This window comes from Saccoglossus kowalevskii, chromosome 7 (genome assembly GCF_978046115.1).
Source record: "Saccoglossus kowalevskii chromosome 7, keSacKowa6.1, whole genome shotgun sequence".
Lineage (NCBI taxonomy): Eukaryota > Metazoa > Hemichordata > Enteropneusta > Harrimaniidae > Saccoglossus > Saccoglossus kowalevskii.
The window spans coordinates 36,328,778-36,354,570 of NC_140647.1; the positions used below are offsets into that span (position 1 = coordinate 36,328,778).

At 34.4% G+C, this 25,793-nt stretch overlaps 1 protein-coding gene and 1 long non-coding RNA gene across 2 annotated transcripts in view; one reads left to right on the forward strand and one right to left on the reverse strand.

The window, feature by feature from the left end:
* The first annotated feature begins 3,900 nt into the window (after positions 1–3,900).
* The window catches only part of LOC100366606 (deleted in lung and esophageal cancer protein 1-like), a 31,270-nt gene continuing 9,377 nt past the window's right edge, over positions 3,901–25,793 (forward strand). Inside the window, exons 1-25 of the mRNA XM_085501532.1 lie at positions 3,901–4,002; positions 4,420–4,638; positions 4,780–4,933; positions 5,534–5,644; positions 5,978–6,075; positions 6,382–6,608; positions 7,599–7,768; positions 8,116–8,289; positions 8,497–8,624; positions 8,819–8,905; positions 9,248–9,338; positions 9,998–10,160; positions 11,966–12,161; positions 12,822–13,151; positions 13,416–13,640; positions 14,215–14,379; positions 14,817–14,959; positions 15,260–15,413; positions 16,337–16,447; positions 17,079–17,209; positions 17,390–17,578; positions 22,012–22,240; positions 23,494–23,671; positions 24,337–24,677; positions 25,348–25,565. Coding sequence (XP_085357658.1) covers positions 4,420–4,638; positions 4,780–4,933; positions 5,534–5,644; positions 5,978–6,075; positions 6,382–6,608; positions 7,599–7,768; positions 8,116–8,289; positions 8,497–8,624; positions 8,819–8,905; positions 9,248–9,338; positions 9,998–10,160; positions 11,966–12,161; positions 12,822–13,151; positions 13,416–13,640; positions 14,215–14,379; positions 14,817–14,959; positions 15,260–15,413; positions 16,337–16,447; positions 17,079–17,209; positions 17,390–17,578; positions 22,012–22,240; positions 23,494–23,671; positions 24,337–24,677; positions 25,348–25,565 — 4,232 coding nt within the window. The 5' untranslated portion in view covers positions 3,901–4,002. The remainder of the gene's footprint in view (positions 4,003–4,419; positions 4,639–4,779; positions 4,934–5,533; positions 5,645–5,977; positions 6,076–6,381; positions 6,609–7,598; positions 7,769–8,115; positions 8,290–8,496; positions 8,625–8,818; positions 8,906–9,247; positions 9,339–9,997; positions 10,161–11,965; positions 12,162–12,821; positions 13,152–13,415; positions 13,641–14,214; positions 14,380–14,816; positions 14,960–15,259; positions 15,414–16,336; positions 16,448–17,078; positions 17,210–17,389; positions 17,579–22,011; positions 22,241–23,493; positions 23,672–24,336; positions 24,678–25,347; positions 25,566–25,793) is intronic.
* Positions 10,465–11,717, reverse strand: LOC146740966 (uncharacterized). The gene is made up of 2 exons (XR_014929940.1): positions 11,387–11,717; positions 10,465–10,877 (listed from the first exon to the last, which is right to left on the reverse strand). It is a non-coding gene; the product is annotated as an uncharacterized LOC146740966 (long non-coding RNA).

Genomic DNA, 25,793 nt, shown 5'->3' on the forward strand with positions numbered 1-25,793 from the left:
TGTTTACATCAATAGCAAAACAACAACAACAGAAACACTGATAGTGTCATAATTTTTTTTACCTCCATGATTCTATGAAAGAAACATTTCAAACAATTCACCAAAAATTAGTACTTAAGTCTAGATTAGACCAGGGAGCTGTAATTACATTACATTACATTACATTACATTACATTACATTACATTACATTACATTACAGCTCCATGATTAGACTAAGTAATCACGATAGCACACCTCGTTGCCACTCACCTATAACGCAGACAGTACATATAATTCAGAATGTGACAAATGACAGGTAAATGTTGTACTTCCCAGCTGAATCCCGCGTGGTGTGTTATGGGTAGTGTGCAGTGAATTTATAATGTAGGAATAACATAGTTTATGAGCCCGTCTTCTAGCTGGTATAACTATACGATGTGTTCTGCTACCTGCCTACCCCAGTGTCCCGGGTGACATTCACAATACAAAAGTACTTACTACCAACATGCCAGTTCCTCACCCGTGACGCAGTAAAAGTGTGGCGATGAACATACCGGAAAAGCAAACTAGATTATATCGGATATTGTCCGTCCCAACTGCGAGGTGGTTTACATAGCAACATTAGTGTTTAAATTCCGCATTATCATTATACTTCGTTAGATTTTTTTTATAATATTTCAAAGCTCATTTTGTTTACACACGCCTTTAGTACGCAGTTCTTAAGAGATTCGACTGAATGACAGACAACGCCGAATATTATACGCGGACTAATATGACAACCCAGAAACCGTAAAGCTGAATAACCAATTAAGCTGAATAATATGTCCATATAGCTACGTATAATAACGACAATCTTTAACTTTGATTTGTCGGCTATTTGTCACAAATAATTAATCAAAAATATCTAATAAAATCTAATTTAATAATTATGCTTCAGTTAAATAATAATCAGGAGTAATGTGTGTCAGGATATATTTTATTAAAATCTTTTTCATCTGTATAATAATTGTCTTACAGTCTCTCAGTGGATTATGGTCAGTTTTGACAGTATTAGATTTTGTCAGATTCTACTACTACCTAACTATAATATATCTTGTTAATACAATGGAATGTTAATCGCATTATGATAGTATTGAATGTTGTCGCATTGTCAATTTTTAAAGCACAATTTCACAAATTATTACCATAATTTTAATTCAACTGCGATTTATGTAACAGTGTGATAGAACGACTCGACAAAGCTACGAGTGTAAATGACATGGGTGGAAATGGACAATTTCTTTACTGTTAACTTGATACTGATGCAACAGCTAACATTGGGATTCATAACAATGACACAACAACTAACATTGGGATTCATAACAATGACACATAAACTAACATTGGGATTCATAACAATGACACATAAACTAACATTGGGATTCATAACAATGACACATAAACTAACATTGGGATTCATAACAATGTCACATAAACTAACATTGGGATTCATAACAATGACACATAAACTAACATTGGGATTCATAACAATGACACATAAACTAACATTGGGATTCATAACAATGTCACATAAACTAACATTGGGATTCATAACAATGACACATAAACTAACATTGGGATTCATAACAATGTCACATAAACTAACATTGGGATTCATAACAATGACACATAAACTAACATTGGGATTCATAACAATGACACATAAACTAACATTGGGATTCATAACAATGTCACATAAACTAAATTGCAATACATCATTCACTGTGTGCAATATAGCTTGGAATAGTATGGTTGCGTTTTAGTGATAACTACTGGGAGGAGCGAAGCTCGTGTTTTTGTTGTTGATTTCTTCGCAACTGACACTGCTGTTTACACACAGACCGAAGTCCAAAGAACAAAATGACTGAATCTAAGAATTGGTTAAGTACGGAAACCAAATGATGAAGGAGGGCGAAAAAAGAAACAATTCGACGTATTGGGGGAATTCACAAGGCTGAAGTATATCCTCAAATTTAACAATCAAGCAAACAAACAATATTTGTGTTTTGTTTATATCGTTCTGGCGCTCTTTTACATTTTACTTTGTACATGTTGTTTCCTATTCAGTGGCGGATCGGGGGGGGAGGCTCTTGCCCCCCCCCCCCGTTGAAAAATTTATTCAAATTGTTTTTGTATATTATAAACAAATCACTAACTTAGTCTGGCGATTTTAAAGTTTTGACCCTTCTATCAGGGGGAAAATCTCTTCTCTCGGGGTTCTCCACACGTGTCAGGGGGGAAACTCGTCTCGTCTCTATATCTCGTCCCCTTGAGGTACGGGATCGGGAAAGTCACTTTAACTTTACAGTCAAATAAGACACACACAACGAAATACGTTTCAGCTCTCGTCTTAGTCGATCTTTTGGAGCACTCTATAAGACACAGCGCCCTGGGGAAAAGTCCCCTAGACTCTCACAAGGCTGAACCAAGACTCGCCCAAGACTGGACTGCCTCAAGGCTCGCCCCTGGACTGGATTCTCGACTGCGTCTGTCGTGGAGTATTCGCCAAGACCAACTCAAACTCTCTTTATTCATTTTCAAAACTCTAACCAATTACAAAGCAGTAAAAAGACTCTAGGGCGTAACCTTCAATCATAAAGCCAATCACACTAAGTACTGAATACGTCATATCTTTTGATTAATCGTTCACTACATTAATGACTATGGAATACCAACTGTCAGAATCGCGACGGTTATCTGGTAATTTGTTCCAAATCACTGAGCCAAGTTCCGTCCAAAACTTCAAATAGACCTAAACGATGACAGACATAACACAGCAATTCGCTAATAATCGGTCAACAGATACGCAAAAACAAATTCATGACACTTCCATAAAAAAATCCTGTATCCACCCCTGCTATTGTTTATGTGGTTTCAGCAATGTCACTCACCCGAGCGTAAACAAAACACACTCGTGATTATCGTGAAAAGGTTCTGGTATATAGACGTATAACAATATAAATTATTTCACAGCATTTTGACTATGCGATGACAATCTGATTAAAAAAAATCATTATTTGGGCATTATTTTTTTTTTCGTTTAATTTTAATTAAATTTGTATTTGTTAAAATGATACAAACTAAAAGCATGTAATAAAAAACAAATTATAATAGTAGAAATTACATATTATATATAAAATTGGTGTTATGCGGGAAACAGTGGGTTTTATTTCGTCGTGTGTGTGCCTAGATCTTCTGAACCAATCAGATTGTTCATTGAGTCTAATATGTTTCTTTGGTCTGAACACGGAGTTGAGCCTGAGCAAGTCGAGTTCAAGGGACGCGATTTAACATATACAGTCTTTATGTTGCGGCCGCTGAATTCGAATTGCGTTCGTAGCCTTAATCCCAGGCCTTAATGTTACACCATGTAGGGTTGTTGACAGGATTCACCAAATGTCCTTCAAAGTACAGGTACTATCATACTTTCTCCAAATGTATATTTGTGCCGTGTTTTGTTTATAAGGTCAGTCAGATAAGTCAGACAAAGCACCTCGTACGCACAGTCTTCTGGGATATAAACTTTACTAGTATGTCTAAAAAATCTCGCGTACGAGGTGGTTTATCCAATACATATCTCGGGTAAAAATGTACGCTCGACTTTTCGGTTTATTTTTGTATATTTAAATATCTTGATATTTTATTTAATTCAAATAAATCATTTGTCTAACAAAACATAAATTCATTTGTGTATCTATTTTACTGTAAAGGTCGTATAATTGTAACTTTGGCGTAGCATAATATATTAAAAATTGCTGGTAACGTTTTTAATTTTTGAGAGGACATCTACTTAAAAACAGTAGATATATTAGATATATATACGAGGGCGCTAACACAATTTAAACCTTTTTTGAGTAGATAAATGTGGTACCAACAAACGGGATCTTAGCAACAAACATGGCGGCCAAATTGTAAATAGACCGTCAATATTTTTGAAAAAGAGTTGAATTTATTGTAATAGCTTCATAGATTTTGCCAGAAAGGTGAGGATATGTTCTGTTTTTTACAGTTTTAGTCGTGCTATGCACTATACACCCTACGATACGATATATTGTGGCACTGCCGGGCAGCTTCCGATAATAGGAAGTCCTTGTTCAATGATCTGAGCTCGGAATAACTGCTTCTTTTCAATCATGGAGATTTGAAATATGCGTACCGAGCCCACACTCTCGATCACGAAATTTGAATTTGTAAATCCTGTGTATATCAATAATTTATAAAAAATCTAACAACGGAACATTGTTTACAATTACATTATTAGAAGAAGTTAGTTATTGCATTCACGAACAGCTAAACTTCTGCATTGACTTTATAAAACCTTTCCAGTAAACAAAATAGTGTAAATACATGTATCATGATTTGTAAACCAAATCAACTAAGGCTAATATTTGTCTCCACAGATGTCGGCCAAAGTTAATCGGCTTCCGGATTCTGAGCCTCCTATGTACTTACAGAGGCCATCATCTGGAAAGTCTCAAGATGTCACTCATATCCTTGCTAGTACATTCCGGGAATTATTCACCCGCGATTTTGTAGAACAGGAAAGAGTCAAGAATTTGAATATATCCCGCAGTACCGATGATGAATACCATGAGAGATATGTTGAACAACTTAGAAAGGTACTGGACTAGTAATGGACTCCATGAATCATTTTTCATTTCATAGTCAAATGTGTGATCCACAGTGGATTGCTGTCACTAATAAATTAAATCACTGTGAACAGTTTTGTCCCATTTAACTGTTTTAATTGTTAATTGTAGGTGCAAGCCGAGCGGGAACGAAGAATGGCAGAGGCTGCTATGTTAGAGCGCCACATCATGCAAGCACGGGCACGTGCCATGTCAGCTGATGAGAGAGACTTAAACAAAGCCGCAGAAGGACACAATATTTATCATAATTTAGGATTACCTCCAGGTATGTACAGAGTGATAATTTGAGTAAAACTTGTGTAAGTAACCCCAAATGCATTTTTCCAGTGTCTTCAATCTCTATAGTCTATGGAAGGATGGTTTAAGAAAAACAAAACAATACTTTATTACTGTATCTATTAGAAGTGCATGTTCAATAGAAGAGCATATAAACCAAACATTGTTTTACACTGAATCATTAAAATATTTTGATCATAGTAATATCTCTTTAAAAATGCCAAAACAAAAAAAATTGTCAGCTATGGCTTCCTGAAGAAAAATATCTAGCTCAGAAATAAATGAAAGAAAACAATTATTTGCACAAATTATTTTGCTACCATCTCCCTTCCTCAAGTTTCTAATAGTCAAATCCAAAATGCTAAAAATTCTTGTACCATTGGTTTTTAGTTTTAGTAGGTTTTCCTGTAATAAAAGGGAACCATTGAATTGTCAGATCTTGGATGGAGACCTGCTCACATGTTCTATATCATTGTAGCAAATAAAAGTTAATAAACAGATATTATGAAACGTATTTCATATTTGTTAAATTGTTCACCCTCATTTTTGTGATTGTCGCATGTTAATATAGTTATTTGTTTATTTCTAGTGGAGTCCAATTATAAGTATTGTTTAGACAGTGAAATGTTAAAGCAACATCATTTGATTGTACCTGAAGATTTCTCCACTGCTGAACCGCCTCTAGCACCGCCTCCCAGAGGTAATATTTTTATTCTTGATTTTCCATACTGTGTGATTAAAGTGGTGATCATTGGGGAAGACATCACCTTCTTTACATGAAACGCCTCTCCTCCATCATGGAGTCACATGACTCACTGATATGATAAGAGTTATTGTTAGTTACCATATTAGAAATACATCTCCAATAGAAGTTCACATAAACTAAAAATTACATTTATTGTATACTGGATCATTCTCAATAGAGCAATACATATGTGTGCCTCAATGAAAGATACAGCTTAATACCTGCATTGGATTAAATAGAATAAAAATTGTTAATTTTACCACCCATCCATCTCATTTATTCTGATAGCCTCATCCAGACCACACTATGCAAAAGAAACTGTGACTTCCACAAAACATATTGAAGGAATTAAACCAGTTTTACCAAAGATAGAAGAAGATAGTAGGGTAAGTCTCAAGAAAGATAATTTCCACTTCCTGTAAGCCGAAGTCAACTTTTGAGACAAAACAAGCAAATTTTTTGACTGAATATTCACTAGCAGCTTTAAAAGAACAATACGTTGAGTTTTGAAAGGAGCTGCTGTCGTATTATTGTTCAGAATGAGGGTCGAATGAAACGCACAAAGCCTCTTGGGAAGTTGAATAGGAAATTATGTCAAATTGTATTGTAGAAAAAATGTGCAAAATGTTTTGGCAGGTGAAATTGTAATGTACAATGACTGCAACTGATCCATTGCATTTTTCTTATCTTAGTCCAAGCCAGAAAAAACAAGCTTGGATAACTGGAAAGAACACATGCATCCTGCAAAGAGAGAAATTGACAGGACAGATTTAGCCCTTTTACATCACAGATCAGATTTTCTACGAAATCCCAGGCATAGACCTCCATCTGCACCAGAAGGTTCGAAAACTTTAATAAAACCCAACACAATCAAACATAAACTTGGTGGAGCAAAGGCACAGGTCATAGAAACAGCAAAGTAAGTTCTTTTCTGCAGTTTTCCGTTTTTTCTCTTTCTATTCATAGTTTTTATGATATACACTTATTGTAAACAAATTAATTATTTACTGTTTTTTTTTGTTATTGCTATTTTCACTGCTGAATCTGTTAAGTGCATCCCTTCTGAACATGTCAAATTACAGCAAGAACAACAAAATCTGTGAATATAAAACCCAAGGAATATAATAGAATATCAAGATACATGTAGTTAAATTAGATATCAGTGATTTCCAGTATTTAATACAAATAATTATGTAGTCAAACAGTGAGTTTTGACCTCTGTGTGGTTGTCCATGTGTGTGCGTCTTTGCATTTGATCACATTCAAACTTCACGAATATATCATATATCTTATGAAATGAAAATGAAATGTGCATGTTCATTCGTTTCATAATCCGATTCAAGGTAGCAGCTAAAAATTCATCAAAATCAACTATTTCTGCTATTCTGGAACCAAATAATAGTTGTGTATGGATGGATTTTGTTCAAACTCTGTACATACAATGGACATTATGGGTATGATGCACATCATTTTGTTTTTCAGAGCGGATTCAAAAATGGCAGATTGGTGGCCATTTTATTTTAATGAATGCAGTTCCAAAACCTTAATTTTGACATGTCATAGGCATCAGGTTCAAACTTTATATATACATCATACATCGTGTCACATGTATTCATTGAACAATTTAATTCAAGATGGCTGAATGGCGGCCATTTTAGTGTTAAAAATTCATCAAAATCTAGCATTTCTGCAATCCCAGATCTTAGACTACAATCATTCATAGACAGATTTTGTTAAAACTTGGTATGTACATTGAACTTATGAAACATTGCATGTCAATTTGTTTGTCAGATCAAATTCAAAATATCTGACTGGTGGCCATCTTGTTTTAGTGAATGCAATTTAGGAGTCATGTTCAAACATATATTTTTTAAACTTGAGACTAATGCAATTGCTTGTTTTATTTTAGAGTGAAGGAGCCATCTGTTGTATTCCTGGCGTCTCCTGAGACAGTGGTATTTTCAAATTATCAAGTGGGTCATGTTTATGAAATGACTTTGGAATTGAAAAATATATCAACAGCCAGTCGTCAGTTGCGTGTTATACCACCGAAGTCACAGTATTTTACAGTTGGTCTTGGTAAGTTGTCATCTGTATAACACTGGTCCAAATGTAGTCATGAGTTGTACAGCATGAAGAAGATGTTAGACAATTATTGTTTTAGCTTGAAATTTGAATTTTTTTAATCAGATGTTTGGTTGATATTTTGGATAAATAGACCTGCTTACTCTCATATCTGTAGTTACAACAACAGCTCTTTGCATGAATCCTTAGTTAAAAAACAAAAGTTAAACAAAAACATTTTAGCAGATTTTTGTCCTAAACTATATTTTTTGTGGTAAATTTGACTATATTTTTCTTAAATGTCAATGTGTGAAATGGAATGTTTTGTGTACTACTATAGTTGTATCCTTTTATATTTGCAGGAAAATTCCCGGGAGAGCAAGGTATTGTTGCACCTGGTATGAGTGTCCAGTATAATATACGCTTTGTACCAGATTCACTCATGGACTATGATGATTTCATAACTATACAAACACAGTCAAGTACACCTTTAAAAGTCAAATTACAAGGAAGAAGGCCACCACCACTGTTAACATGTGAGCATTATATTAGTAGATATCTGTGTGTGTGAGTCAACATACTGCCGACTAGTCCTTCGATTTTAAACATCAATTTGTAGTTCTTTTATTAATCTCAATAATACCGATAATATAAATAATATGAATTTGTTTATGACAATTTTTAAATGATGATATTTTTGATAGTGTTAGCTCAATATTGAATAATGTTGTTCATATTTTTAGTACCATCAGTGATAGACTGTGGACACTGTCTTGTTGGTGGTGTCAAGATTAGTCAATTTATTGTTAACAACTATGGTGGTCATGGCAGGTTTTGTATCATGCCAAGGCAAGAGTGGCCACATTTCAGGGTGAGTACTGTTTACTGGCTTTTTATCTTTCAATAATTTTTTGGGGTGCTTCCTGCAGAGTTATAAGAATAATTGACATTAAAGAAGCATGAATTATGAATACACTGAAGGTTAGGGTAGATGATACAAAGCTTGTGTCATATGTTATTTTATTTATACATAGTTAATCATTTGTAATTTTTGTTTTATAACAGGCACTATCTAACGTTGTTGATTTGCCGCCATTCCACGTACGACCTGCCATGTTTGAACTACCTGCAAACCAGGCAACTATAATAGAGGTATGTCTATTTCCATTTTGCACATTTTTCCATAATACAAGAAAATTGCCACCAATTGTCTGTTTCAATTATTTTAGCTGGAATTAATTTTTGTTGAATAGACTTTTTGGGTATTTTGTATGGATTTTATTTTCACTGATTTTTGACGAGTTGAATGTAAAATATAGGGAAAAAAGTATATTCATTGGATTTTATTGTCACTGAATCATTCCTTCAGCCAAAATAGCGAAAATTAATTCCAAGTGAAGATAAAATACCGGTATTCCACAGTAATGTGTTTATTGCTAAATATAGTGCAAATTTGTTTAGTGTGATGTTTTTTCATGTATGGTATATTTGTAGGTTGTTTTCAAGCCGTCCTTCGTCAAAACGTTTACTCAGGAGATCACTGTAATATGTGATAACTGCCAAGTACAACATTTCACTCTCAAAGGTAAGTTTTATTTTTAAATATAATTACCCTAAATAACATTGTGGTAAATTTAAAATTACAACAAGCAACAAAACACTGATTAATGGCAAAAAAGAACACAATTGGTGTCTTTTAATTCCATTGTGCAATCTGAGGGATTAAGTAGTGTCAGTTTAAGTTTGTATATTTCTGAGATCTTGCATGTATTATGAATTAATACCCTCATGAATATTCAAATCAGTGACAGGTGAATTAAAACACTCATGAATATTCAAATCAGTGACAGGTGAATTAAAACCCCCATAAATATTGAAATCAGTGATAGGTGAATTAATACCCTCATGAATATTCAAATCAGTGACAGGTGAATTAAAACACTCATGAATATTCAAATCAGTGATAGGTGAATTAAAACCTCATGAATATTCAAATCAGTGACAGGTGAATTAAAACCTCATGAATATTTAAATCAGTGATAGGTGAATTAAAACCCTCATGAATTCAACAATAGAATCTATCGTTTTATTTACAAATTAGTGAATTTAAAACCTAATGGATATCTCTGCAATGTCATTTCCCTAACGAACATTTCTAATAAAGCAGAAACTACTGGAACTGGAGTTGTACAGCATGGTTACTGCTGGAAAGATAATAATGTATCCTTATTTGTATAATTGTAGGTGAAGCACAGCTTGCTAGTGTGGAGTTATCCTTGGTATCTGATGGTGAACAGTTTTCAATGCTTGGTGAACTATGTGATGCTACTGCTCAACATCTTGTTAAGTTTGATAATCTCAATCCTATGACATATACCCAGAAGACAATGGTTGTTAGAAATAAAACGTGAGTCTTACATGTATTAAGTGGTTTGCAATTTTTATATAGTTCATTATCTCTCTCACAGGTCTTTATATCATTCACCACTTTTATTTTATACAATTCAGTTTAATTTATTGTAAAGCCCTGTTTTATGTATGTTGACAATTATCTGCTGTAGACGTCAAAAGGTCAGTCAGTGATTGTCCACTAAAAACATCAAAAAGGCAGATGATCTTCTGTGTTTACCCCAATCTGATTAAAATCTGATGTAGTGTACGGGCTTTAATTATTTTGACTATAAACTTATTTTTAATTTTTTTTTTATTACTTTTGTTATTAATGCCCTTTTATTTTATTATTTTACTTTGATTTTGATTTCGTGATTTTTTTTTAATTCTGCCCTACCTACATCTGATCCGACGCCTATGTAAGTCCCGTTCAAATCTCGCGTAAGTAACAGCCAATCACAGTCCCCCTTTTATACAGGCTGTCGGTTGCTTACTTTTCAGTGTAGTGATACTCTACGGGCAATCTTTCTGTACATTATATTTTGCCCACTTGAATAAACGATTAATAGAAAATTGCTAGTATATTTTTATTTGCAAAAGAAATTCCACAGCATTTTACAATTTTTGTCATTACATTGAATATTTTTTTCACTTCCAACAAATATGTACACTTCCAGATACATCTTCGCCAGCCAAGGTTCGTTCATTCAGTCATCGCTTCAATTTTACATCACTGAGCATAATAGAATGGAAGCAAAAAAATAAGTAAATCGTAATGATTAGAACACTGTAAACAGCTATAGTAAACAATGCAAACTGATTTTAAATTGTATAACGGTCACCGGCCCACGGCATCGACGCAGAAAATTGGAGCAAACAAATATTTCCTGATCAATTGCGATGTGTTCCAAATAAAAAATATTTTATTCCAGTCCAAATCAGCTCAATTACTTTAATAAAGAGTTATTGCATAATGTACAAAATGTTGATACAATTTGATGAATATTTACAGCTACGGCTTCAATACCGTAGACGATGTTGGCCCGATCTTCAACAAAACATCACCCGTCTCCAGGGCATGGCAGGCGACTGGAAAAAGACACTAGTGTTCGGTCGAAACGGTGGAAACAAAATCGTCACTCCCAGAATAACTATGCAAAATAACGATCTAAAGTCGAACCATTCGAGCCACAATATTAACATCAAAATGACTTTCGTTGCATTTGACAATGATAAACTTACCGTAAAGCCGTGTTATTCTCGGTCGCTAACGTCGGTGTAATCCACCATTTTATTTGAGTGTTTGCCACCCGACTCCGCCCGGTGACGTCATCATGTGCGCCATAGAAGGAGGTCTGTGATTCGTTGACTAAAATCGTCGATAGTGGGTCTCGTTGAAATCTCGTTACATAGGCATCGGCTCAGATGTAGGTAGGGCGGAATTAAAAAAATCACAAAATCAAAATCAAAGTAAAATAATAAAATAAAATAAAATAAAAGGGCATTAATAACAAAAGTAATAAAAAATAAAATTAAAATAAGTTTATAGCCAAAATAATTAAAGCCCGTACACTACATCAGATTTTAATCAGATTGTGTTTACCCTAGCTAAATGCCCAATTATGGTGGCTGATTAGTATATTACTAATGTAAAACTTGCATATTCATTTTGTTACAATTAAAAAAATAATTAACATATTACTAACCTTTATTGAGCTTGGGAAACCCTGTTGTGCTTAAACAGAACTGCTGGGGAATTAACATATTGAAAATTTTAAATGGTTATATTCCCTGAGCTAAAATATTTTCTATTTATTTCAGGAACGTTGAGTTACCGTTCACATGGCAAGTATTCAAGCCACACATTGAGAATCCCTACCCAGGTGAAGAGGATATGAATTCAGGTCTTATTGTACGATATCCTAACTATGAAAGTGTGTTCTATATAACACCAGATAGTGGATCATTACCACCTGATAATACACAGGAATTTACCATCACGTTTGCTCCTATGAAGGTATATGTATTTTCCATCATGGATCCTTGTTATTATCCATAAAAACATAAATTATAATGAACTAACATCAAACAGTACACATGTACTTGTATATATGAACTAACATCAAACAGTACACATGTACTTGTATATATGGAATAACATCAAACAGTACACATGTACTTGTATATATGGAATAACTCCTCCTGGGGAGGTAGGTGGGAAGCTATTTTCTTTCAACAATGAAATCTGTTTGAATCTAGAGAATCTATATTAACTTGTAATCATGAATAAAACAAATCCTGTTTGAACTGAAACTTATCACATCACCTTGTCAAGTCCATTCTCTATATGATTTGCATATATTACTGGTAATATTAATTTAATATGTATTGTTAGCATACCCTCAGTGGAAATTTGGGAATACAATGAAATGAAGCAATTGCTGCATCAAATATATAAATCAAATCAAAACAAATTGCTATTTTAATAAGCAAGAATACAATTAATGTAATTGCACTTCTATTAGAGCAAAAAATGTACGAATACCAAAACCAAAACTTTTTGTTATTGAAAAAGTTTTACTGTGAAGTAGAGATGTGTGTTGTATTCTGTGCCTAGTGATGTTAAAATTTATGTTATTGACTCTATAACTTATGTCTCATATATTTTAACACCAAGGTTGGTGATTACCACGATACAGTCCACCTCATACTGCAACAGATACCTGAAATACAACAATTAGAAGAAAAACAAGAAGAAGACGAAGGAAATGTGCAACATTACAAAGATGAAGGATTTGAAGATGAGAGACGCAGCACGTCTGAAAGTATTAGCAGTATGCAAAGTAGTAAACCCAAAACTCCAGATGAGATAGCTGTGCAGGATATGACTGGATTGGAAATTGAAATCAAAGGTGCATGTGATCCATTAGATGTACAGGTTAAGCCATATGCTATAGTTGTACCAGGGAAGTTATTAGTTACAACCACAATCAGAAGACAGTTTTTGGTGAGTATTCTGTGTTTTTGTATTTTTGCTCTTCAATTTGAATTACTAGTATTCAGTCATTGGGTAACTGAATGCAAATTGTACAATCATTGAAGAACTGAATTCAAATTGTCCAATCACTGAAGAACTTAATTCAAATTGTCCAATCACTGAAGAACCAAATTCAAATTATGCATTCACAGAAGAAATTAAATCAAAATTATTTTTAAATTATAATCTTATAATTGCATTGTGTAATTTGATTTGACTGTAATTATTACTTAGATGGAAAACCACAGTATGTCATCAGCAAAATACAAGTGGTCATCTCTGAGAGACTGCCATATTATCGAAATAGAACATCCTGAGGGTGAGATAGATGGAGGAGATACATTTGAAATGAACATGAGTATATCTGGTGGAAAACCTGGTAAAATAGATCATACGTTGATATGTCAAATAGAACACCGAATTGAACCGTTAACATTGAGGATACAGGCTGATATCAAGGTACAGTGCCGTAGTATTAGAATTGTGTGTACTTGTTGTAGGAAAATATCATAGCAGAGGCTACTGATAACTTGCATTGTCAAACTACTCTAGTGAGAACCTCAGGTGTGACACTCATGGTTTCCAATCCAACCAGTACAACGATTTTTGGCATGTGTATCCATTGCAGATTCATTCCTAATAAAACAATCAACATGCATCCATATTTGAGTTGACATAAACGAGAATTGTGTTGCCATGGTCAAAATGAGCCATAATTTAATAATTTATCTGGTATATTATAAATATACCTATCATTTTTTTAAAAATGTTTTGTGCTTGATATCAATTGTGTTCATTTCAGTCATCTCTGTCTCTTTTGTAAGTTTTTGTTTGTGGTGCTGATTGCAAGTGCATCTATTACTGTTTGGAAGGCAGAACAGACTGTTGAGTAAAACAGTTGGCTCCAGGCATACATGTAGGACCCGCAACATAGAACATGCAAACCATTGTACATGTACAGGGAATATACCTGTCATGCTGTAAGTGATATGACAGTGTGCTGCATAGAAAATTGACATTAAATTGATTTCAGGGTCCTGAAGTTGTTGTAAGAACCCCATCATTAGATTTTGGTCTTGTGAAGCATGGAGAAAGTGCTACTCATGATATTGTGATTGAGAACACATCACAGATTGCAGCTAAATGGAAGATACAGGAAAGTAATGAGTTCCTGTCAAAGGATTCCCCAGAAATACCAGTAAGTACTATACCTGAACGCTATGGCCATCTCACTGACACACTGTACCACTGGTATTTGCGCAAGTCATATCCGTTCAAATTTAGCCATTGGTCCTGACTGTTCTGATTGCTTTTGCCTGGAGTTTCTAATTTCATACAGCTTTTTAAATACCTGTCCATGTGCTTTTTCCCAAGTTATCAGTTACTTTGGCAATTAACCATTAGAAACTATGCAAATTATTGTGTTTTTTTCACATAGTTATGAGCATTTTTTTCCAAAATATTCTCTGTTTAGACCCCCCTTCCCACCAAGAGTTTATAATGGTTAACCTCTTGTATAATAGATTGATAGCAAATAGAGTTTTTGTAATTATTACCATGAACATGTTAAATAAATAATGGTGTTCTTTCCTGCAATCACATATTTATTCAATATGTTGCAATTATATTTCTCAGGCTGTTTCAAATTTTGTCTTCACTCCTGCTGGTGGAGAACTGTCTGCTCTTGGATCTGTCACTGTTAAGGTATTATTCCAGCCCACACTATGCAAGCGATACAACACCGTATTTGATATTATGATTGAAGAAGGAGTCAACAGGTAAGAAGAATTACTTTACACTTCCTGCTTCTAAAGAGTGTTGTAGATTATCTTTATCTCATGATTAACATGTGTTGAAGCTAGAGTTCTTGAATTATCTGTAACCAGGGATGAATAGTATTCAAGCTGATAATGATGTCAGGATTCATGTGTATCAGGGGCTGATTCAAATTGTTGAAACAAATTGAAATCTAAGAAAAAAACAAAAAAAAAACCTGTATACAAATCTTCAGATTTTAGGGAGTGTATGCAAACCCAATGATTGCATAAAATTTTGACTAGTACGTCTTCTTTTTGTAGCTTTTTATCTGCATGTGCTGAAGTACAACATCCACAAGCTTGTCTGCTCTCATGTCAACTGAATATGCCTGAAGTATATGTTGGTGTGCCAGTGAGAAATACTATCAAACTACTGAATCAAACATTGTTACCAGCTCAATATAAATGGGGAGAGGTATGTTAATAATAGATCAGACAAAGCACTGTCTTATCATTTATCATGTGACTTCACAATAACATTATTATGGTCTTATGATTTAAGAGCATTGACATCAATAATTGATGATCCCAGTGCAAATTCACCTGCAAAATCTTGAGATTTTATCTGAAAAAATTTGTCCTGTATGAAATTTAAGTGCTTTAGTCAAATGATCAGACAACGGGGTTCAATGTTAAGTATATATTAAATGGTAAATAGCTAAAATTAATATGCCTTATGCATAACCCTAAAGATATTGATCCTCATCACACTTTTTCAGTATTGTTGCTTAAACCTTTTCACCACCAGACTTGCCAAAATTATTCTTCACATTTTCCTTATATTCTTCAATATTTCTGGAAATGAATTTTGAAGCCAACAGACAAAATTTGAATAAATTTTCAGTTTTTACTCAAAAAAAAGTATTTTTGTCCTAATGTTTTGAAGGCAAGTGCAGACTGTTTTATGAATTTGTGATGATTTTCAATGTTATACATCAATTTGTGCAATGTTCAACTGTTTTTGAGCTTCAATGATATTTTCTTGTATTTTGGGGGGAATATAATTGAGAATTCACACTGACAGAATTTGTACCCCCAGAAAGTACAAAGATTTTTAAGGGCAGGGTCATAAAGCATGTTGTAATGTGAGGATATTATGTTAAGAGTATGAACTACTGTAAAATATTTTATTTTAGCTGGAATTAATTTTTGCTGAAAAGATTTTTTGAGTGTCTTTTATGGAATATGTTTCCACTGATTTTTGATGAAATTAACGTAAATAATATATTCCGAGCGAATATGGCACATACATCACATTAATAGTAAACAAGAGTATATCAGATTGCTGTATTCTTAGTTACAGTTATATATATATAACTGTGTGTGTTATTTTTACAGCTTGAAGGTGAACATGCACCACATTGCGTTATTGAACTGAACCCTAATACTGGATGTCTTGGATCCAGAGAAGAACTCAGTATAGATGTCACTTTCACAGTAAATCAACCGGTTAGTGTTTTCTCATCATATATGCATAATACCGGTACTGATACTTCACATGCATAAATATGTCCAAAGATACGTTGAGTATTATTCTAGTGTTGATGGAAGTTTTCTTCTCATAACTGTGTTGTGTAAACATTGTTTATGACATTTACTACATTTTTCCTTTTTAAACATCAGCTAATTTATTTGATGAATGGAATAATTTCAATGCACATAATTTGTTGTATTTTCATAAAAATAACGTTATTCAGTCAAGACTTCATTTTGAAGATCAATATGCAAGCATAATTTTTTGTTTGAGAAATTTTACTTGTGGGTATTATACAGTATCCGATGTGTATACTGTAAACCAATTAGTTTTTGCTGCTAAAAATTAACGTAATTTGTTAATTTAATGGTGTTCGTAAAAACAAAATTTTACGAAAGTTACCATGATTCAGTGTCTTTCAGACACCATTGAAATTTTCACTGTACCAACATTTCATGATTTTTATCAATTTATAAAATTTGCAAAAATGTATCTCTTGTAAAATTAAAGCTGTTTACAGTATTCTGAAATGACTGGATAGTTTTGCTGACTGGATAGTTTTGCTGATTGTATGTGTAATGAAACTCATTGTTTTGTTGTTGATAGGGTGAAGTTAATGATTGTAGAATTCCATGTACAGTGGAAGGCATGGATAGACCCATCTATCTGGCTTTATTCTGCGATGTCAAGGGATTAGTTGTATTTTATAAAACACCAAAGACTGATTTTCAACCCAGGTATACTTTCTCATGTCTTTGTTGATATGGTGATAGTTTTCTAGTCTCAACACTTCTAATTTTGATGAAGCTTTTAAAGTATTGAACTTGAATCAAATTTGGTAAATGTTAAAAGTATTGTAAAGCTATTATTATCTATTATTGTGGGAATCATAAAAAACAACTTGTTTTTGATTCTAGGGAAGAGGTAACAGATGAAACATTGTCACTCAATTTTGAAGAAGTGAACCTTGGTTGTAACGCAAAGAGATATGTACATATAACAAACACGACTGCTATCGCTGCTTCTTTCAATATAGTAGTTGATTATTTTGTAGCTGGTAAACCACCAACACCACCAGATAGGAAAGATGCTGCAAGGTTAAGTGGGTGAGTGTGTATTCACTTTATGAATACTAATAAATCATTATAGGTCAATGCAGTAGATAGTAACTAAGAATAGGACATATCTCTGTAAGTAAACAACATACAAACTCGAAATTAATGTCTATGTATATAATTTTGATGATGCCCAGTTGATGACCATGACCATGACCTTGGTCATTCAAGGTCAGGGTCATTGTGTAAACAAAAGAAATTTTTTTGCTTGAAAGTTGAGGCCAGAATCAGTTTTCTAACATTTTAGATGGATGACATATACTCCTTGGAATGTCATTATGGCAGTTGAAAGGAAGAGCAGACATCGTGAAGTTGGTGAACAGATTTGGGCACTGTGTGTCATATTCAGTTATACTAGAAATCCTGACTGCTATCCACATGGTTATAAAATCCCATGATAGTCCAATTCCACATGATAGTCCATTCCAAAACACAAGGTAATGAAGTGCTGCACTTCTGTTGGGACAATTTTGATCTCAATGAAGAGACAACATCTAGGGATTCACGAGACAGTCAATGACCAATCAAATGATGACAATTAAGAATTACCTGTCATGGCTAGGACAAAGATGCGATCAGTGACAGATGAAGTTAAAATAATAGAGCAATTTTTTGTCAAAAAACATGTTGAACCCAGCCTTAGTGTTCAGATTACTGAACCTCAACAAACAAGAGAATATGTTTCAGACGTCAAAGTATCTGACATGATATGAGGTTGGATTTCTCTTACTGGAGAGAGAAGGGAAGAACGAGAATCAATAGTGGAATACATGCCTCCAGTAAATGCCCCGATCACTGAAAACATGACTGTGATGCATGTGCTAACGATTTCCCAGGAGGCATCTGCTGCGCATGCTGTTGGTCAGCCCTACACGATTGTTACATTCGATCTAGCTGCTGCATATGGAATTGTATGGACGTATCCAGATCGATTCAAGAATGTCATCATTTAACTTGGGGCATTCCACATGACGTGTGCATATATAGGTGCATTGGGGAAATATATGAAGGGTAGTGGATTGGAGGAAGTTGTGGTTGAATCCACAGTATGTGCAAGTGGGTCAATAGACAAAGTCATGAATGGGAAACATTACAATAGGGCCAGGCTTGTTATCAGAACATCATTAGACACTCTAGGTCGACTCTTGTTGACTTCATTCCATGACGATGTAGGTGAAGTCATTGCCTCCTTATGAGTTTCCTAAGGGCTGAATGCCAATGACATCACCTTTCATATGGCATGTCTGCATGAATAGTTCCCTCTCTTCTTTGGTCAAGAAAAGCCAAACTATGCAATTTATAAATCACTGTACTTGAATGTACTTCTTAAATTTTCACACACACACACCCTGGCGCTTATTAAACTTCTTGAGAATAATGGATTGAGTGTGAATCGATCTGGTGTCCCAAATTCTCGAAATGCTGTTAATATAACAATGGAATAGACCTATAACCGTGCCCACTGGAATGGTCCTGGAATCATTGGCTTTAGTCGTAACTTACAATTGGCAGCCCATCATAGAAGGAGTTTCACTCGGCATGCACAAGCAGACTATCTACAGGCAACACTTGAATTTGCTGGCATTGGAAATTATGAGATGAGCTACCACAAAGATGTCACCACATCAGAGATTGTAAAAGGGGAATCTGCAGTGCAGAAGAAGATCACTGCATTCTAAAACTTTATCAATTCCTTCATGATACCTGATGTGCAGATTCTGTATTGCATATCATCAGGGAGACCAATTTCAGACGAAATATCCATTGATTTACTTGCAGTTGACATACATGGCACCAACGCATACAAGAGATTCATAGAAAAGAGACTAGTGCAAGAGACAGTCACTTTTAATGCACCAATCAAGAGACTGAAGTTGAAGTCGTTTGCATCAATGGCAGTGAAACAGTTTGTTAGAAGTTCAACAAAGAAGCCAAAGGAACTGGTAGCAGAGAGAAATGTATTTGGGCAGCTCATACTACTTGCAATAAATCATGATCTATGCATGGAAAATGTGATGGCATACCCACTTGGTCCAGTGCCTTACAGTGCAAACTGGAAGAGGGACATACTGTGATAAGCAGGCCAGATCCTGTGGTTCATATTATTGATGGAAATGCAATGTTCCAATCACTAACACAAATCCCACAAACCTTTGAAGAGTTGGCTCGGCGTATATTTGCGAAACTCTCAAATATTACCTGTGTTGACTTTATCACAGATACATACCAGACTCAGAGTATCAAGAATATAGAGAGGGAACGCCATGACACATTACATCCACATTCCCAAAATTAGAAAATACACATTATTAAAGCACATATAGTCAAGTAGGCCACTACTACACCTATTTTACCAATTTACATTTGATATGCTATTGATTCTAGACAATGCCTTGATATTATTTTTCAGGAGAAAGTCAACACTGGAATCATTCTCTACTGCTTTCATATTGCAATACACTGCATACATTCAAGTGCCATCATAATCCGGTCTCCTGATACAAATGTTTTTCTCTTGCTGATGAAGTTTTCACAGAATATCAGAATACCACTAATCGTGGACACTGGTGTTGCAGACAAGCGAAGGTTGATCAACATCAGCTCAGCAGTCCAGGCAATTGGCAATGAGCTATGCAATACATTGCTTTCATTTCACGCATTCACCGGCTGTGATTCTATAAGTTCATTTGTGCATAAAGGCAAGGTGGGACCCCCTGCTTGTCTTGCAAAGGAACCCACAATTTATTCCTCTCTTCACAAGCTCAGGTATGAGCCAGGCTCTTACCACCGATGAATTTGATGAATTGAAGGCATTCACATGCCTTATGTATGGAGCAAAGCCAGGTGTAAAATATCTCAACAAGCTTTGATACACTATGTTTATGACACGTTACACACTAAAGAACAAGTTACTGTCCAATATCAGGCTCTCATCTGGAATCAAGCTGATGTGGCATGTCCGGACTTGCCAAAGCCTGAAAATATTCATGGCTGGCAACTACAAGGAGACAAATTGCAGTACAAATGGACAGAAGAGAAATTGCTGAATATGCTGTTGATGGAGGAGCTGATGATGGCGATGATTACATATGACTTTTCTGACAATATGTGAATGTGTATATATTTACTCGAAAAAAGGATAACATTTCAGTGATAATCCGCTGATAATAAAGGAAGACAACTTTTAAAGTGTTAATACTCATCCCTATATGATTGTTAAGATAAATGAAAAGTGCTATTATAGAGATTACAAAAGAAAAGAATAATAGTAGAAGTATAGCAAAACTGTATGTTTGACACATGCTATGTTTTTGACCTTAATAATGAAGTATAATAACTACAATGTTGAATAATAAAGCATTTGTAATATTTTCTTGAATAATAACGAAATAGTTCAAGAAAGAAAATGAATTTTGGTACAAAATCTCAAATTTTAGCCCCAAATCCTGCTTTTTTTCTATTGTTCTTTGTGACCTTGACCTTGTATGACCAAGGTCATGGTTGCAATCAATCGGGCCTCACTAGAACTAAATACCTAGACACTAAGTTTGTGTTTTTATGTTGCTTAGATTTAGAGATATGACATTTTCTAAAATTCTCATATTTCATCACTGCGTTGCCATGGAAACAGTCTGGCGCCCACACCCACCATTAATATTATGGCAAACAGGCAGATTTCATTAGCTGAGGGTTCCATCTAACTAAAAAACATGATGTACAAAAATCCCTAAGCGGGGGGATGGTTTCGGTTATTGGCCCCCAGTCTATTACACCTAGTATGGGCGGGTAGTATAAGGGTTCATCTGTCAAGATCACTATTTTCGATAGAAACTTTCACACACAGTGTTATTTTAAAGACATTGCACTATAGATCTGATCAATATATATTCAATGACCATATATGGTCATGTGACCTTATTAAAAATGCTTAACTATAATATCTTGAGCAATATTGCCGATATAATACGTTGTATTTTAATGAGAAAGTATGCAATAAATGCAATTGTACCTCCATTATAGATGTGCTGTTAATAAAGAAATTATGGTACTGTACCATTAATTTCACTGGTATGAATTGATGAATTTTCCAGTAAAACAATGAATTCCAGTGTTATGTTTTTACATTGTTTTAATTTAGCTGATTTTACCTATCAGCAAAAATAGAAAAATTAAAACCCTTTGAATAATAAATGCATTTACAGTATGTAAAATGTGGCTGAGTGAATCGGTTTTCAGATTAGAAGTGCACAATGAGATTTGACCACAGAATCGTGGTTTAAAGTAACTTCTTCAATCTAGTAAACATATTCATGTGTTTTTTTAAATAAGAATTATGATGACAGTGTGTGTTTATGCATGGTTAAGTACACAACACCTTCATTACAAAAAGAAAACATTTTGTATTTTATATTCACCATCTCCAGTCAAAGAAGAGGATTGTTAGGACGTACACCAAATTTGGCTGATCCATTAAGCAAGACAAGTAGCAAAGCACAGGCAGATTACACCAAAGCTGTGCTGAGAGATGGTCGTGGTACATCATTTATTATTCAACCAGAGACAGGCGTACTCCCACCATTTGGTGAACAAGTCATTGAAGTGACTGCGTATTCTGATATGTGGGGACAGTATAGTGATAGTCTGATTTGTAAAGTAAGTACATGTGATACATTTCTGTACTCTATTGTAATGTGTGTTTTCCGCATAACATATATAACATTACATATAAAAAAGCATCAACAATTGTGAGGATCAGTTGTATTTTGTATACTAGTAGTCTATTACATATTGGTTTTGTACTTTTATTATTATTATTATTATTAAATCTTTATTGCATTGGAAAAGTTCATACATCCCATCCCATCTCATTAAAAAACAACAAAAAAACAATATATATAAACAAACAAAGAGAAAAACAAAACAAATATATAAAAAAGACTTGACTTATAAACAAATTCATTATTCTAGCGTAGCTGTGGTGAATACATAAGTTTACGGTAGAGAACATAAAACTTTGAACATAAATGCGTGTCAGATGATAAAAGCACTGCAACGATTCTATTATCACTTATATTTAGATGCGTGAAAAAAAAATGTTTCGTCTAAGAGCATCAAATGTAGGAATGTTGGAAGACACGAACATACCGTTAGCACTACAGTCTCTGGGTCGACCCAGGAATGAACGGAATGCATTATTATACGCAACACAGAGATCATAAATATTTTTACAACTATGTTGAAACCAAAGCTGTGAACAATACAAGTTACAACAAAAGGTTCAGAACAATGTAATTTTAACATTACTGCAGCTAGAATATTTTCGAAGCAATATATTGGCTCTGCCGTAGAATGATCGAATCTGTCGTTTTATGTCTTCATCATCCACGTAATTATCAGTAATGACAAATCCTAAATAAACATGCTTGTGCACAATTTTTAGTTTAGAGTCACCAAGATATACGTGTGGAATGACACTGCTTCTAAGAGCACTCTTCCATGGAATAAAGTACATACATTCATACTTCTTAGGATGGTATATAATATCGAAGACCAATCCATATTCATAGCAAACATTAACAAGGGTTCGTAAACCACGGATGGATGGGCTAAGGATAAATGATAACGTCAAAAAATAATTTGTAAACTTGTTAAATAGGCAAATGGGGTTTGGGATGTCACATGATGACAATTTGCTCAAATCTACCATTGGGGGTGCTGTTGTAAGATAAAGAAATACAAGTTCAGAGTTTATACCGATAACATAGCTTTTTGATAGTATGGTTTTTCTGTCTGGTTTAAATTTTTTTAAGAATTATTCCTGTTATGAAGACTATTCTGAGCCCAGAATTGCCACTTTAATAAGCTGTATGCTTTGAATATTGAAGTTAAATATATTAAAATTATAGGTTGAAGATTTGGATCCTGTAATCATTCCTATTGAGATGACAGTAGTTGGATGCCCACTGAATTTCCAAATGATGGCTGCAATAAGGGAGCAAATGCCAATCATCAGGTTTGGTACCCATGTGTCTGGTGTACAGCCAGTTACCAGGACCATGAGAGTCAATAACACCAGTCCATATGGTAAGTGTAGCAACTTCTATACATGTTAACATGCAGACCCTTTTTTTCACTCACATACACAGGTATTGAATTCACACCGTGACTTGCCTCAGTGCTTGTTGTGACTCTTCAGCAAAAACCAAGGCCTAAGCATGAGTGTCCGTGCCCCTACATTACATTTATTTCTGTTTGATATCACAGCTTATTTGTGTCACTTTTTATTTACAAACCAATCATACCTTCACATCACTGTACATTGCATGGAAGACAATATGTTGAAAAGATCACATTAGAACGGTTTTTAACTGGTGTTTTGATGGACAACCCTTTCTTGAAATGGCCTGTACAACCAGCTGTGCAATTTTGAATTCAAATAACATTAAATTACTGCAACTTGATTGAGTGAGTGAACTAAGGCAGCCATACTGGCACATGATGTGGACTATTCAGATGACCTTGGACATCTGGAATACTGTAGAAATAATGTAGACAAATAAAAAAGTTCTTCGTTACTGTAAATGTGTGCATTTGTTCTTTAAATCCCCCCAAATCACTTTTAAATGTAGAGACGAGTTCACTCATAAAATGGTTCAGTGTATTTTTATTTTTACAAGTACAAAGAGGTGATCACCTTCTTAGTAGAAGATTTCAATATTGTAATATTTCAATTTTGTTTCATTTCTCAGATATACGCTTGGATTGGCAGACATATAATCTTGGTGAGGAAGATAGTAAATTAGTAGATCTATTGTACAATATTGGAGATCCATTCCCATTGTTAGATGAACATGGGGAGGAGATTGTACCAACAGAAGTCATCGATGAACCACCTCCAGTTGAACCACCGAGAGATAAATTCTATGCGGAGACGCCAGACACTGAGTTGACAACACCAGGACAGCGTAGCTTAGCAACAACTCATGCACATGAGGAGGAGAAGAAACCATGGAAACTTATTACTATTAAAATGAGAGAACATGAAGGTGTCATGAGAACAGAACCATATGATATCCAGCCTAGACAAGTGGTGAGTCAGAATTAATTATTTAAATGGTAGACATATTAAATATTGTATCATTGTCAATGAGGAAATTATATATAGTTCACCATTGTAGCTAAATCTGTGCTGAGAATAGCTTTATTTTGAAAATAAATATAATGAGATGATAATAGCCTAGAATATATGTACATTCCAAGGTCCCAAAGATCCGAAAATGCATTGTATCAATGTTCGGTTTATAATAGTGTATTTAAATGTCATGTACTGTGGCTTGTTTCACTAGAACCAAAATAAATTCTGCATGTCAAGTCACTTGATCTCCCATGTAAAAAAATAAAGATGATCAACACAACTAATATTTTCATTCAACCAATGAAATTTATGGTCAATATTCGGATGTAATCATGGTCATTGAACATTGATGTTAGGAGTATTTATTGTAGGGATGTTGTAAACCTCAGCAAACATAGAGATTCTAGTGAGTCAATATCTCAATAACAGATAGTATTTGCTCTATTAGTATCACTTGCACTTAGATATATTCACAATATAATGATCAAACATACATATAATATGTGTGTTTCTATGTTTGATGCACTTCTTTCTGCAGTATAGATGAATTCATTACATGTACATGTATAGTGGAATGGAAGTCTTGCTCTCTGTTTAACATGAGTTCTTAACTGTTCAAATTCAGGTGATCCCAGCGAGAAGTCACATCAGTGTTACTGCCAGTTATACACCATACACTAACTCAACCGTAGAAAGCGGTACAGATTGTGTCGGCTATGCATTGGGTTTTATGAGTCTTGACAATGATAGAGTGCAAAGTATAAAAGGCTGTGTACAAAGACAACAAGCATTAGATGTGATGCCATTAAGATTGGATTTCACAGCGCACGTCAAGCCAGCATTGTAAGTACATATAATATCAGAATATTGTCATATTATTTTTATTAAAGATAGATGCACCTATATAGTAAAATGTTGAAAATTTAAAACCCTACAAGAGGTTATTTTCCGCTCACTGTGAAATCTTGTGTAATGCATGATAGACTTGGATCAAACTTCTGTTTAAAAATCAAATGATTTTGATTTTTTAGCACAATGTCAAAATACCTACATGTGTATCTTTCAGAGACG